The sequence below is a fragment of the Oncorhynchus masou genome, chromosome 28 (genome assembly GCF_036934945.1).
Source record: "Oncorhynchus masou masou isolate Uvic2021 chromosome 28, UVic_Omas_1.1, whole genome shotgun sequence".
Lineage (NCBI taxonomy): Eukaryota > Metazoa > Chordata > Actinopteri > Salmoniformes > Salmonidae > Oncorhynchus > Oncorhynchus masou.
The window spans coordinates 18,283,254-18,300,388 of record NC_088239.1 but is presented as its reverse complement, the minus strand read 5'-3'; the positions used below and the strand labels follow the sequence as shown (position 1 = coordinate 18,300,388).

General features: G+C 41.3%; 1 protein-coding gene across 3 annotated transcripts in view; it reads left to right on the top strand.

The window, feature by feature from the left end:
- Positions 1 to 1,932: 1,932 nt before the first annotated feature.
- The window catches only part of LOC135517292 (aspartyl/asparaginyl beta-hydroxylase-like), a 43,865-nt gene continuing 28,662 nt past the window's right edge, over positions 1,933 to 17,135 (top strand). Inside the window, exons 1-5 of one of the 3 annotated variants that reach the window (XM_064941457.1) lie at positions 5,962 to 6,181; positions 10,732 to 10,962; positions 11,946 to 11,990; positions 12,992 to 13,060; positions 17,080 to 17,130. In XM_064941457.1, the coding sequence (XP_064797529.1) occupies positions 6,118 to 6,181; positions 10,732 to 10,962; positions 11,946 to 11,990; positions 12,992 to 13,060; positions 17,080 to 17,130 (460 nt within the window). In that variant the 5' untranslated portion in view covers positions 5,962 to 6,117. Of the gene's footprint in view, positions 2,420 to 5,961; positions 6,182 to 10,731; positions 10,963 to 11,945; positions 11,991 to 12,991; positions 13,061 to 17,079; positions 17,131 to 17,135 lie in introns of those variants that run through there. The other 2 variants (XM_064941458.1, XM_064941459.1) reach the window with 2 other exon arrangements.

Sequence of the window (17,135 nt, the reverse complement as noted above, 5' to 3'; positions counted from 1 at the left end):
ATAATATTACTACACAGTTCATACATGTAACATTAGCTAGCGAGCCAGCAAGCTGTCGGTATGCAATAACTTGCAATAAAAATGACTATGACAAAATTAGAAACTTATTTTCGGAAAGTGTAGCTAGACTCTTACCCCTAAACATGGATGAACGCTTCACGGGAGACTGGAACCATTTAACTCTGCTTTGTTTGTCGCTACATCTTGTTTGTCTCCGGTTCCATGGCCAAACCAACTAGGCTCGTAATTAAACAATTGTATTCGTATTTATCGATGGAATACATGTTTGTTATTAAGGCACATGATAAAAAAAATACATGTTTACGTTCAAATGCTGCTCCTGTGAAGTAGTGACGTGCGACATACACTACCGTTCAAAAGTTTGGGGTCACTTAGAAATATCCTTGTTTTTGAAAGAAAAACACATTTTTTTGTCCATTAAAATAACATCCAATTGATCAGAAATACAGTGTAGACATTGTTAATTTTGTAAATAACTATTGTAGCTGGAAATGGCAGATTTTTGTGTGGAATATCTACATAGGAGTACAGAGGCCCATTATCAGCAACCATCATTCCTGTGTTGCAATGGCATGTTGTGTTAGCTAATCCAAGTTTATAATTTTACAAGGCTAATTGATCATTAGAAAACCTTTTTGCAATTATGTTAGCAAAGCTGAAAACTGTTGTTCTGATTAAAGAAGCAATAAAATTGGCCTTCTTTAGACTAGTTGAGTATCTGGAGCATCAGCATTTGAGGGTTCGATTACAGGCTGAAAATGGCCAGAGACAAAGCACTTTCTTCTGAAACTTGTCGGTCTGTTCTTGTTCTAATAAATGAAGGCTATTCCATGTGAGAAATTGCCAAGAAACTGAAGGCGCAAAACCAGAACCAGAATAGAAAGAGGCGTGGGAGGCCCTGGTGCACAACTGAGCAAAAGGCCTCTGTCTGACCACTCTACCATAAAGGCCTGATTGGTGGAGTGCTGCAGAGATGGTTGTCCTTCTGGAAGGTTCTCCCATCTCCTCAGAGGAACTCATGGTCATCACCCTGACTAATGCCCTTCTCCCCCGATTGCTCAGTTTGGCCGGCGTCCAGCTCTAGGTAGAGTCTTGGTGTTTCCAAACTTCTTCCATTCAAGAACGATGGAGGCCATTGTGTTTTTGGTGACCTTCAATGTTGCAGACATTTTTTTGGTACCCTTGCTCAGATTTGTACCATGACACAATCTTGTCTCAGAGCTCTACGGACAATTCCTTCAACCTCATGGCTTTGTTTTTGCTCTGACATGCACTGTCAACTTTCCAAATCATGTCCAATCAATTAAATTTACCACAGGTTGACTCCAATCAAGTTGTAGAAACATCTCAAGGATGATCACTGGAAACAGGATGAACCTGAGCTCAATGTCAAATCTCATAGCAAAGGGTAAAAATACTTATGTAAATAAGGTATATATATATTTTTTTTTACATTTGCTAAAAAATCTAAAAAACCTGTTTTCGCTTTGTCGTTATAGAGTATTGTGTATATATTGATGAGGATTTTTATTTATTTAATACATTTTAGAATAAGGCAGTAATGTAACAAAATGTGGAAAATTCAATTGGTCTGAATACTTTTTGAATGCACTGTAGTTCTTGTGAGTGTCAAATGTCATATTATGGCTATGTACAGTATTTCTCTCTCTCCAGATTAATCTCTCCAGGAAACTGCAATAATCCCATAAAATCTGACCCCCAGCAGATACTGCAGGAATCTCCCAGCACACGACATGGAGAAGACCCCCTCCACCCCCCCGACCGCCTCTATCTGAAAGGAAAGACACATATAATGGTGATGAGGGGGGATAGGAGCCCTCTAGTTTCCAGCCAGCAGCCACCTACACGGTTGATTGTTAAAATCTCGCGATAGAGAGGACACGTTCCCTTTTTTTGCCACGTTTTTGCTGTTATCAAATAGCCTGACAATTTACCCTAAATTATTCCGCTGCACTATAGTTCGCTACGTAGAAGAAAATGTACGTCCGTGGGCGTGGCGTAGCGTTTGTCTGGAGCAAGGAGTCGTGTAGCCAGGCAATGTATCAAAACCTTCAAGGCGGATTCTCTAGGCGCTCCCAACGGTAGTGGTCCACGCTGTAGAACTACAGCAAAAAATCATCCGCCCATGACCTCGTTCCCTGTCGAATTTGTGATCACTCATTAGTACATTTTAGCTTGTCAGTATCCATGAGGACGTTACTTGTGTTGTGATAGTCAGCAGTAGGAGCTTCCCCCAATAAGGAGGTATCATAATTGTATTTAGAGAACAAGAAGGCGTACAGGCTAAGTATTTGAGCATTTCTAACCCTTTGAACTGTAAGCATCCGTGCATTTACGATGGCTCCGAGGAAGAATTCCAGAAACCAATCCAAAAAAGGTCGGTACCCTTCCCTAATCCCTATGCTAACTAGCTAACAGCACATCTAGTAAACTATATTATAGTCTAATATGCAAGTATAACTAGTTAAACAACCTGGTCTCAGTATTTTAGGTTGCAACCAGTTCAGTATGTATTTGCCAGTTATGTAACTGCACGAGCAGGAGGCAAAGACTTTGATAATGTTCTTGCCTTCGATGGTTGGTTTAGGCTTTTTGTTTCTCTATTCTCAAATTGTGATGAATAATGTTGACGTGTATGGCAATACGGGGGAATTTCTCTCATAGTTGTAAAATGATTCCCTTCAGTGGACACCATGTAATTCATCCAGACCATCCCCGGACACGCAGATCTGGTAAAAAAAAAAAAGCCTGTGTAACTTTGCGCTGGGTTTTGTGTGATTAAAGCAGCCGGGATCATTAAAGCGTTACCTAACATGTTTAACACATGAGTAATAGTCTACTCCTCATAAAATATCATTGGAGAGTGTCATTGTAAGCACTGAGTCTAAACAAGTGGAAAGTGCCCTGTGTTTTGAGTGGTTGATAGCAGTTACAGTTGCACGGACTTGCTTGGCTTATCAGAAGTATCATAAAAGTAAGCATGTACTGTGATTGTAATATCTGATAGAAAGGCATAGCCTACTAATGCTTGGCCCTGTTTGTCTTGCTGTGAACGCAGTGGGTTGTTTGTGCTGGTATTGCAAAAGAGACACTCAGTCTACACTAGGGTGATAGCGGTTGGTGCCAGTGGTTGTAGCCAAGGCAACATCAACCACCTCTAGACATATTTTGAAGGCTTGTGCATGCTTGACAGTTCCTCGTTTTCATGGTTGCTTGTAGCCCAAACCCAAGAAACCTTTGGCCACCTTTTATGTACCTACTAACATGATGCACTCACCTATTATAGAGGATATTATGTTAAACACAAACTAAGATTAGCGGATAGCCTTACATGTCAGGTGTTGTCATAATGGTCTGTAATAATAGTGGTGGGGAGTCGGAGTCGACTCCAAAAATTAAAATGGTCATTAATAGGCTCCTGACGTAAAATATTGAATATTTTTGTTAGTGGAGATTTTCAGACTGCTCTATGCATTGCTAATCAATCACCCAGTTCATTAGTGTGCATGCACACACTTGGCATTGCAGCTCTAGCTAATGTTAGATAGAGAGTCGATTCCAATGATACTGATAGCAGGATTCGGAGTTGACTCCAAAAATACTAGAGTTGTCCACCACCATTTAAAATGTAATGATGACTGTGATGGCTTCTGTATCGTGGTAACTAGCATATTGCGTGCCCGATTGTTGGAAGCATACGAGAGAGTGCTATGTACAGTACAGCGTCCTCCTTTAAGGTATGGTATCAAAATTGTTAGACTAGGTTAAATTGTTGGAAGTTTGTAATGCATTTTTCCACCCATCTCGTGAGAAAATTGTAGTATCTCCGTTAGCTGATGCCAAGGGTTCCAAACAGGATTAAAACAATGACATTACAACAAAAGGTAACAGCCTACATCATAAAACAATACATGATACAAAACATTATTACTCTATTATTACAGTAGTGTAGTGTAAAGTTAAAGGGGGGTGTCTGCCTGTTCATGAGCTGCTTGTTCACACATTTAAGCAACTTTTTTTTTACAGCAAGCTCCAAATACTGTAGTGCAGTGGTTCCCAAACGTTTTATAGTCCAGCTGCGTACCCCCTCTAGCACCAAGGTCAACGCACTCTCAAATGTTGTTTTTTTGCTATCATTGTAAGCCTGCCACACACACACTATACATTTATTAAACAAAAGAATGAGTGAGTTTTTTCACAACCCAGTTCGTGGGAAGTGATAAAGAGCTTTTATAGGACCAGGGCACAAATAATAATATAATAATAATCAATAATTTTGCTCTTTATTTAACCATTTTACATATAAAACCTTATTTGTTCATTGAAAATGGTGAATAACTCACCACGTGTGCTTGAAAGGATGCACATAACTCTGCAATGTTGGGTTGTATTGGAGAGAGTCTCAGTCTTAAATCATTTTCCACACGCAGTCTGTGCCTGTATTTAGTTTTCATGCTAGTGAGGGCCGAGAATCCACTCTCATATAGGTACGTGGTTGCAAAGGCCATCAGTGTCTTAACAGCACGAATTGCCAAGGCAGGATAATCTGAGCGCAGCCCAATCCAGAAATCTGTCTGTGGCTTCTGATTAAATTACATTTTCACAGAACCGCTTGTTGCATTTTCGATGAGGCTCTCTTGTTCAGATATCGGTAAGTGGACTGGAAGGGATAATGAATCCAGTTGTTTGTGTCATCCATTTCGGACAAGTACCTGCAGAATTGCGCACCCAACTCACTCAGGTGCTTCGCTATATCACATTTGACATTGTCCGTAAGCTTGAGTTCATTTGCACACAAAAAAACATACAATGATGAAAAGACCTGTGTGTTGTCCTTGTTAATGCAGACAGAGAAGAGATCCAACTTCTTAATCATAGCCTGAATTTTGTCCCGCATTTTGTCCCGCATTTTGTCCCTAGATTCAGATCATTCAGGCAAGAAAAAACATCACCCAAATAGGCCAGTCGTGTGAGAAACTCGTCATCATGCAAGCTGTCAGACAAGTGAAAATGATGGTCAGTAAAGAGAACTTTAAGCTCGTCTCTCAATTTAAAAAAACGTGTCAGTACTTTTTCGCTTGATAACCAGCACACTTCTGTTTGTTGCACAAGCGTTACATGGTCGCTGTCCATATCATTGCATAGTGCAGAAAATACATGAGATTTCGGAGGCCTTGCTTTAACAAAGTAAACCATTTTCACTGTAGTGAAAACGTCTTTCAAGCTGTCAGGCATTCCCTTGGCACCAAGAGCCTCTCGGTGGAGGCTGCAGGAGCAACTGCTTGCATGCGCGTTACCACTCCGCTCTGTCTCCCTGTCATGGCTTTTGCGCCATCAGTACAGATACCAACATGAGCAGCAGTTACGTTTGGCCACATATGGACCGTTAGTGGAATTCCCGCGAGAGCGTAACGGTAAATGTGATTGTATGTTAATTATTTGACTAGGCTACCGGTATTTGACATTGTTATTTCACTGAACACTAGATGGTTTCATTTTAATTTTGGCAGTGAAACGAAGCTACTCAGGGGGGGGGGGGACTCACCCAAATGTATAGCCTTGTTGGAAAATATAAATGGACTGTTTGAAAATGTGAATCAAATTTTTCTTTGGCGTACCCCGACGGCATTGGTACGCATACCCCAGTTTGGGAATACCTGCTGAAGTGTAATGACAAGCTCAAATTCAAGAGAAGTTTAAGTTCAACCTCTGCAGCAGATTCTCTCTAAAGATACTTAAGCATGCAGACATTTCAAGAGGCAACTCTCATGTTGTTACGTTGTCTGTGTTTGGACAATTGCCAATTCTGCTCCACTGTCTTTGTGCGCAATTCGTTCTGCACAGTCCCCCCTCCGTCCTATTTGGCTATGGCAGAGTAGTGACACACACACTCACACTCACACTCGGCATGCCCTCCCCATATTTGTTTGACAGCTCTAAAAATAGTTCCCCGGACCAGTTTGGCCTTATCAAGTTCCAGCTGACTTCTACAACTGATACAGGCAGGGGGGATTTGTCAGAAACTAGGAAAAATCGAGGAGTTCTCTCATCGTGGATCCCACTTCATCTGACCTGATGGAGGAAACTGTGTTGGAGAAACCTATCTGTGAAGAAGCCATATTGGCTGAAGAAATCCCAGGTAGGGTCATGGGAATTTGTAAATGATAGGCTAATGGTTCTGCTTAACTGCTTCATTCAGAAATGTGGAATGGTAACCGACAGTGTGAGGATTGAGTTGTCATTTTGGGTAACGGAGTAGTGTGTGATAGTGTCGGCAGTAACGTAGGGCTTTTACAAATGGTAGTAGACAGAGCAACCTTGGCCAGCAACCTATTCTAAATGGGTAGCTATTTAAAAACTCAAACTACTTGTAAAAATCCTAAAGGTTAAAAAGACTAAAGAATATAGAACATGGTGACTTGTCAAGGCATGGGTACTGTTACAAACGTAGGCTAGGTAGTTGTTTGTGACTTAGGCTATTGTATGTTTGTATATTGCTTATAACTATAGAGTGTTACCTCTATTCCAGCAATGCTTTAGAACTTTTACAGTTACAGTATGGTAGCTGTGTGTTCGTTCCAAACCTGTTCACACTCTCAATCTTCCTCGCTCCAGCTCTCCCTAGCCCCTGTTATGTTGTCACCATCACTCTCTCTATTCCTGGTTTTATCTTATCAATTTAGAGAATGAATACTGCCCATATTTATATTGTGGAAACAAATCACTGTTTCCATGTCCCAACATTTAAATGAATATTTTAGTCATTTAGCAGACTCTTATCCAGAGTGACTTACAGGAGCAAGTAGGGTTAGGTGCCTTGCTCAAGGGCACATTGTGATTGTAAGCCTAGCTGGTTCTTGTGAGCCATTGCAACGCCTCTCGTTGGTTTCACCTTATCCTACAGGGCTTGTGCTTGTGTACAGTCTGTCTTCCATATGAGCAATTTTTTTGAAAGCTGTCTAAAGCTAATTTTAGATATAGTTAACCTAATTGATTTATCCAGTTTGAGATGGGCCTATTTTGGTGTGTGAATATCACACTCCCAGAAATGGCAATACGAAGTAGTGCATCATACGATTTAATACTTGGCCTCCGATACGATACAGGAAAGATATGTTTTAATTTGAAACGATTCGGTGCTATTCGGTTTGATTAGGGAACGAATTGATTCGGTTTGACGCGATATGATGCACAAACTAATGTTTGTTGCATAAACAGACATTTTCCATTCAAAATGAATCTGCTACTGATGGAGCTCATGAGCTGGGCCTCTCTGAGCTAGATCTGTCTGAGCTGGATCTGTCTGAGCTGTTGTGTGTGTCTATGGTGTATACTATGTAGGTACCAGATCTGAGCCATAAAGGAGACTAGGCATCAACCACTCCACTACCACTATCAGAGTTGGTATCAATATTGATCGCTTTCAGATTAGCTATGACAGGCATTAAATATATAGCACCATTTGTGATTTCACCCCATCTCAAAATTAAATTGTTTTGACCATTGGGAATTTTTTAGTGAGCTTATTTTCTCCTCCCACTTTGACTATGAATGTGAGCCTCACAAAAGTGATTCCTCGTTATGAAATTATCAACTTTATCCTGTATATTTAAAAATAACATATATACTCATTGTTTAAAGCAAAACTACCCAAACTATTGCTGATGGTGAACCTGAACAATCAAAATAAAATCTGTTGTGAGCCCCGATCAGCAGGTATAGCCAGATGAGAGTTGTCCCCGGTAGCTTACTTTTATGACAGTAAACCCCATTTTCAACAGCGAATAAATAACAATAACCTGGCAAATTTACATAGGTTGTCACTTAACTAATAAAGCCTAATATTGTGCAAACATTTTAGAATGTTAATGCTGAAGGTACCAGGCAGATGTGCAAGATCAGGAACAAGCTGCCTACCTAGTGTTGGTCAGTGCGCGAAGATGTGCACAGTGTGGGCACAGTGCGTAGTTTGACTAGGCTACTGATATTCCTTAGGGTTGTTTGGCATGGTCCCGTGTGGCTCAATTGGTAGAACATGGCACTTGCAATGCCAGGGTTGTGGGTTCAACTCCCATGGGGGACTAGTAGAAATGAAAATGCAGTGGTGTAAAAATACTTTCAAGTTCTACTTTTTTTTGGTATCTGTACTTTACTGTTAAAATGTACTTCAACTTTTACTTCCCTACATTCCTAAAGAAAATGGTGTACATGGTCCATACGTTTTCCGTGACACCCAAAAATACTCGTAACATTTTGACAGGAAAATGGTCCAATTCTCACACTTATCAAGAGAACATCTCTGGTTATCCCTACTGCCTCTGATCTGGTGGACTCACTAAACACAAATACTTTGTTTGTAAATTATATCTGAGTGTTGGTGTTCACCTGGCTATCCGTAAATAAATTGTGCCGTCTGGTTTGCTTAATATTAGGAAATTAAATTATTTATACTTTAACTTTTGATCTTAAGTACATTTTAGCAATTCCATTTACTTTTGATACTTAAGTAGTATTTTACTGGGTGACTTTCACTTGAGTAATTTTCTATTAAGGTATCTTTACTTCTACTCAAGTATGACAATTGAGTACTTTTTCCACCACTGTGAAATTGTATGCACTCACTACTGCAAGTCGCTCTAGATAAGAGCGTCTGTGACATGCCTAAAATGTCAAATGTAATGCAAAATGACTTGTAGATCAATGACTGTCCACACAGTTACATGCTTGGCTCCAGACTGAAGGAGAGGATACATAAGTTGTCACATAAGATGAGATATTTTCGGAAGGTAGAACTTTCTGACCGATGTGTGCTACATTTGGATCAGTTTCGGGTCTGTGGAACGATGCAGTCATATCTTACATCTCTGTTTCATACACTTTTTCATTGAAGAACCCAAGAGAGAAATCTATAACCTTTCGAGGATCCAGCATGACCTTTAGGCAATCAGCCAGTTATTTTATAGTGGAGAGTATGACATTTCTTTCTTTACACATCCAGAACAAGAGCCTATGATGTCGAGTTATACCATCAGACATCAACTCTCTGCGAGCCTATGGAGGTTCCTCGTGTGAATAGCCTATTTCACTAGGAAGTATGCCAACTTGAGACTACCCCTCTACTATTCGAGGTGGAATACCCCTCCTAGGTCTCACTTTAAACATGTCTAGGTAAGGCGGGGGTCCAGACCAGGGAGAACCAGATCTATCTTGGTGTTTCATACACCTTGTTTCTCATATAGGTTAGTTAACCAGTATCACGTTTCATACGGGGACATCTTGCATTTCAAAGGCACAGCAACAACTTTTGGGCAACCTGTCATATTAAAGCTTGCCTTGCCTGGTGCTATTATGGGCAACCTGTCATATTAAAGCTTGCCTTGCCTGGTGCTATTATGGGCAACCTGTCATATTAAAGCTTGCCTTGCCTGGTGCTATTATGGGCAACCTGTCATATTAAAGCTTGCCTTGCCTGGTGCTATTATGGGCAACCTGTCATATTAAAGCTTGCCTTGCCTGGTGCTATTATGGGCAACCTGTCATATTAAAGCTTGCCTTGCCTGGTGCTATTATGGGCAACCTGTCATATTAAAGCTTGCCTTGCCTGGTGCTATTATGGGCAACCTGTCATATTAAAGCTTGCCTTGCCTGGTGCTATTATGGGCAACCTGTCATATTAAAGCTTGCCTTGCCTGGTGCTATTATGGGCAACCTGTCATATTAAAGCTTGCCTTGCCTGGTGCTATTATGGGCAACCTGTCATATTAAAGCTCGCCTTGCCTGGTGCTATTATGGGCAACCTGTCATATTAAAGCTTGCCTTGCCTGGTGCTATTATGGGCAACCTGTCATATTAAAGCTTGCCTTGCCTGGTGCTATTATGGGCAACCTGTCATATTAAAGCTTGCCTTGCCTGGTGCTATTATGGGCAACCTGTCATATTAAAGCTTGCCTTGCCTGGTGCTATTATGGGCATCCTGTCATATTAAAGCTTGCCTTGCCTGGTGCTATTATGGGCAACCTGTCATATTAAAGCTTGCCTTGCCTGGTGCTATTATGGGCAACCTGTCATATTAAAGCTTGCCTTGCCTGGTGCTATTATGGGCAACCTGTCATATTAAAGCTTGCCTTGCCTGGTGCTATTATGGGCAACCTGTCATATTAAAGCTTGCCTTGCCTGGTGCTATTATGGGCAACCTGTCATATTAAAGCTTGCCTTGCCTGGTGCTATTATGGGCAACCTTGAGTTGAGCCTGTCGGACTAGTCAGGGGCTGGGGCCTTTATGTCTTCTGCCTGCCTGTGTCATTCAGTCATTTGATCCAGACAGGGTTATTTTCTAACCGGACTGCAGCATCCCCCTCACTCGTCCTCTACTCAGATCTGCTCGCACACTAACTACTAACTCAGCTTCTGTGGAAGGCCACTGGGCTAAGAATGGCTCCCGTTTCTTTCCGTCCTGTCAATCACAATGACTGAAAGACCAGTCAAAATTATATTGACATTTTAGACATTTAGCAGATGCCCTTATCCAGAGTGACTTACACTAGTGCGTTCACCTGAAGATGTCTAGGCGAGAAAACAACATAACACAGTCGTAGCAAGTACATCTTCCAAAATGACTGCGATCTGTCCAGTACCCTACGCCCCAGTCAGAATAATTGACATATGCTCATTGTGTTCTTTCTTTTCCAGAGGTGAAGCCTGCAGCAATGGTGAATAAGAATGGTGTGAAAGCGGAGGCTGCTACTGCTAGTGGGGGTGGGGGTGTTGCTAGTGGGGGTGTTGCTAGTGGGGGTGGAGGTGCTGCTACTGGTTTTAGCGGCACTAAGATCTTCACCTGGTTCATGGTTCTGGCTCTGTTGGGGGTGTGGAGCTCCGTGGCCGTGGTGTGGTTAGATCTGGTGGACTACGACAACGTCATTGGTGAGTCAGCTGACCTCCCCTCATTCCTATGATAAACAGTAATGCTTTATTTTACAGCCCGGTTTAAGCTGGTACCTGGTATTTACACTATGCTGTAACAATACTTACCTCATAGAATTCAACACAATTGGTAACTACCTGGTACCAAACGGGAGTGACGCTTATGTCAATGAATCCCAAAGAAACCACAGTGTAATTCCAATGCTATTATTATTTTATTAGGTTACTGTTTTAACAAATAACCTCAGTATCGGCAGGCTGTAACCTTTATCTGATATAACTATTTTCTTGCTTTATCTCTGAAGATAAGAATGCACAACGTTACTAAATGTTTGTATTGATATATATTGTGTAGAGCAGGTAATGGTTTTCTACCATGTAGAATATAGGGCATTGGGTGTTAATATGCTACAGTACATGTTAAGCCTAAATTGAGTATAGCCCCCTACTCCAGTATTTCCCAACTCCAGTCCACCAGTACCCCCAACAGCACATGTTTCTGTTGTAGTTCTGGACAAACTCACCTGATTCAACTTGTCAACTAATCATCAAGCCCTGGGTGAGTTGAATCAGGTGAGTTTGTCTGGGGTTACAACAGATACGTGTGCAGTTGGGGGGACTGGAGTTGGTAAACACTGGTCTAGATGATGTTCTGTCCTCATAGCTTACTCTAGACACGTAGGAACAGCACTTCATGCCTTCTCTGACTCATACAGGAACCGAAATGTTGCATGTGGTCTTGACAGGAACACATATCAGACAGGAAGCCATAACATACTGTTTTAACTTTTCAATAAGATAATTAAGGGGAAAGATTCATTAGTACTGATATTAGTAAGAGGTTTTGCAAACAATTATAATTGAATAACCAATTTAATGTGTAGCGTGAAGTTGGCACAATACTGACACTGTTTAATTAACCTTTGATCTGGATGGGACCCCTAAAAACATAATGTGCCTGTGTGTCTTAATCTTGCATGCAGCGAGAGCAAAGGAATTCCCTTTGAACTTTTCAGAGGTTTTACAAGGTATTTATGGTCTTTTCTTGCATGCAACACCAAACAACACAAACCCATCTGTCATACTTCACAAAACATATCTGTTATTAATTCTGAATAGTTTACATTATAATATGCCTCGAAGTAATGATTTAACAATGTGCAGTAACAACGTATTTGTCTTGGCTTGCCGATGCTGCGTGCACCATACTGTAAATCCTCCTTTGACTCCTACTGAAAGTTCTTCATTCTCATATCTCAGCATTCTTTGAATTGAAAGTATAGCTCCATTTCATTAAGGCCCTGCGACAGACTAGTGTTCTATCCAGGGAGCGTGCGTGTAGATCATGCTGCCTCACGCTACATAAACATGAGCCTATGGGTCACTTCAGCTCAGACAAGGCGTACTTACTTAGGCTTACTTATAGCTTCATTTTCTTATCCCTCCCCTCCCAACCTTTTGACCAGAAAATTCACTTAATTTCCCAAACAGTTTTAGTTTTACTGTGATTGTGAACTCCCTGATTATTTAAAGGATCAGCTCTCCGTACTGAATAAATCGGTGTGTGTGTGTAGTCACTGGTCAGTGTGACCTCACTCAGGCCGTGTGTGTAACTACAGGAAGTCAGTCTGTGTGTGGCACAGCTATGTCTGCAGAGTGCAGTCAGAGTCGAGTGGCTGCTGCTTTGTCTACCGTATGTCTATACTGCTGCAGTTCAGCAGGATCACCTTGACCACGACCCCCCCACCATGTCCCCCTCAGAAATGTAAGAAGAATTCAGAGCTGAGGTGCAGGCTGTAAATATGATACAGTTCCACTTTGAGCACCATAGTATGACTTCATTGGCAAGTAGTGATGTATCACTAAAACCCAGAGGATCACATTAAAGAAAGCAAATGATCTGTTAACTGTTTCTAATTACAGAGGAAGTTAATGTCCAGCAAAGATTTTCATGGATAGGCATATTTGTGGAAAGGACTGTACTCTGAATGTTTTTTATGGCATGACCCTATCTATGACATTTTCGCAGGTAAACTTTCAGCGTATGACGCAGATGGCGACGGTGACTTCGATGTGGAGGACGCCAAAGTACTACTTGGCAAGTGCATTTTTAATGATGACCTTCTTGTGACCTCTACAGTAAATGTTGCTTGTGCATGAATGACTTGGTTTCTTTAGTTTGAGTACCAGTGCAATCAACTAAACAGCTTACTTAGAGTTTACTTAGATGGGATAAACTCAAGTGTGTCACTTTAAAACCAGAAATTTTTGTTGATGCTGTGAATGAATCTTCACATCAAAAAAATAGTTCCATGAAAATACTCCTGGACACAGTTGTTCAGAAGTAAATCTTTTGTTTAGTGTGCAGCTCGAAGTCCTCCGGTAGCCTCTTCACAGAGTTATTTAACTCCCACAACAGTTGCAACAACACTATGTTTCTGCAGTGAGATATAGCTGAAAACCAACGTAACCATATTGCTCATGATTGTAATATTGGCCACCAGCCGCATGTACAGTGCCTTCGGAAAGTATTCAGACCCCTTTTTCTACATTTTGTTAGGTTACAGACTTATTAAAAAATGGGGGGGGGAACAATCTACATACAATACCCCATAATGACAAAGCAAAAACAGTTTTTTTAGGGTCCTGTTGGAAGGTGAACCTTTGACCCAGTCTGAGGTCCTGAGCGCTCTGGAGCACGTTTTCATCAAGGATCTCTCTGTACTTTGCTCCTTCGATCTTTGCCTCGATCCTGACTAGTCTCCCAGTCCCTGCCGCTGAAAAACATCCCCACAGCATGATGCTGCCACCACCATGTTTCACTGTAGGGAAGGTGCCAGGTTTCCTCCAGACGTGACGCTTGGCATTCAGGCCAAAGAGTTCAATCTTGGTTTCATCAGTCCAGATTATCTTGTTTCTCATGATCTGAGAGTCTTTAGGTGCCTTTTGGCAAACTCCAAGCGGGCTGTCATGTGCCTTTTACTGAGGAGTGGCTTCTGTCTGTTCACTCTTCCATAAAGGCATGATTGGTGGAGTGCTGCAGAGATGGTTGTCCTTCTGGAAGGTTCTCCCATCTCCACAGAGGAACTCCAGAGCTCTGTTAGAGTAACCATCGGTTTCTTGGTCACCTCCCTGAACAAGACCCCTCTCCTCCGGTTGTTCAGTTTGGCTAGATAACCAACTCTAGGAAGAGTCTTGGTGGTTCCAAACTTCTTCCATTTAGGAATGATGGAGGCCACTGTGTTCTTGGGGACCTTCAATGCTGCAGAAATGTTTTGGTACCCTTCCCCAGATCTGTGACTCGATATAATCCTGTCTCGGAGCTCTACAAACCATTCCTTTGACCTCATGGCTTGGCTTTTGCTCTGACATGCGCTGTCAACTGGGGGACCTTATATAGACAGGTGTGTGCCTTTACAAATCATGTCAAATCAATTGAATTTACCTCAGGTGGACTCCAATCAAGTTGTAGAATCATCTCAAGGATGACCAATGGAAACAGGATTCACCTGAGCTCAATTTCAAGTCTCATAGCAAGGGGTCTGTATAGTTATGTACATTTTTATAAATGTAGCAAAAAAATCTAAAACCTGTTTTCACTTTGTCATTATGGGGTATTGTATGTAGATTGCTGAGGATTTATTTGTATTTTATCAATTTTAGAATAAGGCTATAACGTAACAAAGTGTGGAAAAAGTCAAGGGGTCTGAATACTTTCTGAAGGTACTGTATATACAATACTGGCTCATCACGGACACTTTCCAGTTCACATAATGCCTAGTCTAATAGCTCTTGTCCTGTGTGGCCTAATAAAGGGACTAATAAAGACTTAACCAATCAAAGACAAGGACTAATGACTGTCCCTGACTAAAAACACTGAGCAGGATTGGTTTCAGTACCTCTGTCCATAGCTGACAGCGACATTTCAAAGTTCTACACTTTCAGACAGCTACACTCTCAACTGTTAAAGGGGGTATTTTCTTGTCGCTCTTCTTATACGCCTCTCTCTTTCCTGCATTACCATCCACGCTCTTCATTTCTCTTCCCTTCCCTCTCTCCATCCTCTATCCTCTCTCTTCTCTTCTCTTCCCCCTTGTTTTCCTCCTCTCTCTCGTCAGGCTTGACCAAAGAGGGCGGTGAAATTACTAATGAAAACGCAGATTCCCTTGAGGAAATCTTCGGTATTTTAGCAGAGGAGGGCTCAGATTGGTTTCACGGCTTCTTCACGTTTCTCTATGACGTGATCTCTCCTCCCGTAGAGAAGGTGGAGGATCCAGAGAGTGAGACAGCAGAGGAGGAGGGTGATGCTGGTACGTCCCAGAACGGTGCTGGGGTTCAGGGCATTATATTAGACCTACAGGATCAGTAGTCAAAAGCTCCTGAGCTTTCCACTCCTAGCTTCCCATCCATGAGGAGCAGAACGAGACTAGTCTACTGGGTGAGGCCTAAGGTCACCCAAAGGTCACCTCGCCCCTCAACTCTAACTGGAGGAAATTGAAAATTGCACTGGTCGTGTCAAAGGAAGGACAGTGTCTCTGTGGAAAGAATGTCTGAAAAGAGGATCTCATGTTTTTGTCCTCCTTGACTTTGGACTTGCTGCTATGGTGTCATTGGGAATATTGGCCTGGACTTAAAAATACTTTTATTTTTTGCACTTTTTCTAAGCTTTTGCACTACTCATCATCGTTGTGATGCACATATTCTTTGCACATCTTTGTTCTGGCTGAATTAATCATTTATGTGCTATTTAAATCTTTTAATTTTGCCAGTTAAACTGAATTAGTCATTTCTGCTTTTCGACCATTGGTAAAGAAAGAAGGGATTTGAAAGTAATCAGTTAATCTGTACTCTTAAAAGCCTTACAGTAATTCCCTTTAATCAGAAATGTCAATTAAGTATTTTATCTTTATAACCAACCACTGACCATCTGCATAACACTGTGCAGGCTTCTGATAACGTTGTATTTCGCAGTTTGTGTCTCATAGTTTAATTCACCAAAATGTGTGATGTCGTGTATCTTTTTAGCAGTGGAACATTGGCTACTGCAGTACATGCCGTTTTCTATCCTCAAACACTTATTATGTCAGCAATGTTCACCTTTGGATTAGCTTGCTGGGCCACTTGCAGTGATGTGATCTTCAGTCAAAACTTCCTGTATCTATTTGCACGGTCTATTCTAAGACTATGTCTAGCACTTGTCTCGCTTTTCCCATCAGTAGTATGTTCATTCAGTTTAGCAAGGATGACTACTTTGTCTAAATTCCTTTGACTCAATGGTATTAGGCCTACATCTGGAAAGGACTAACACTGAGTGTATTGTTGGCGTGATGCTGGAATGATGCACAAATGCATTGTGAATGACCAAATGACCACTGAATTTGCAACTCTGCAGCGTTTTTTTGCATTTCTATTTGAAGGAAATGTGTGTTAAACTGTAACTGCTAATAAACCACCATGCTATTATTGGATTGAAGAGAAGTTCCCATCTCTTGCCAAACAGCCCCACAAAGCTCAGCCTGAACCCCAGAGTTTAGGAACGTCGTCCATATTGACTTTAAGCCGTGTGGGCTAAGTATTTACGGAGGGGTTTCAGACTCTGTTTTCAGTTTCTTTATTTACCAAAGGTCACAATGACCAAGAGAGGGTGTATTTCTGTTCCAGACTGGAGGGACAATAGGCCAGAGTTTAGGCCATTTTTTTATTTAAAAAACTATTTTAAGAAGGCCTATTGAAATATGTAGTACTAGTCTATTAATATCTTGAGGTAAAATATCTGAACACTGCATTTAGTTTATTATGTAGTGAGGTAAAGTTTTAGCATCCGTCTAATAAATATGACTCGCAGTGTTGATGGAGCTATTTTATGTGTAGTGTCTACTATCTACAAACATGGGCACTATCAAAGATTATGGTCATTGATGAAGTGTCATGCCTTTTGTACAGGAGTGGATCATGACAGGAAGAAGTGACTTCTTTCTGTTTCATATAGATTGAGCGACAGTGTCATATTTGCGGTATGATGCACAGTTTGCACTCTTTTGAAATGGCATGTACAGTCCCCTCCGACATGGTCCATGCTGTGGCTAATATCTTTTTTTGTTTTTGTTTGTATGTTAGACGAGAAAGAGGTCAAAACTGCTGCTCCCAAAAAGGAAACGCTGAAAAAAGGTACT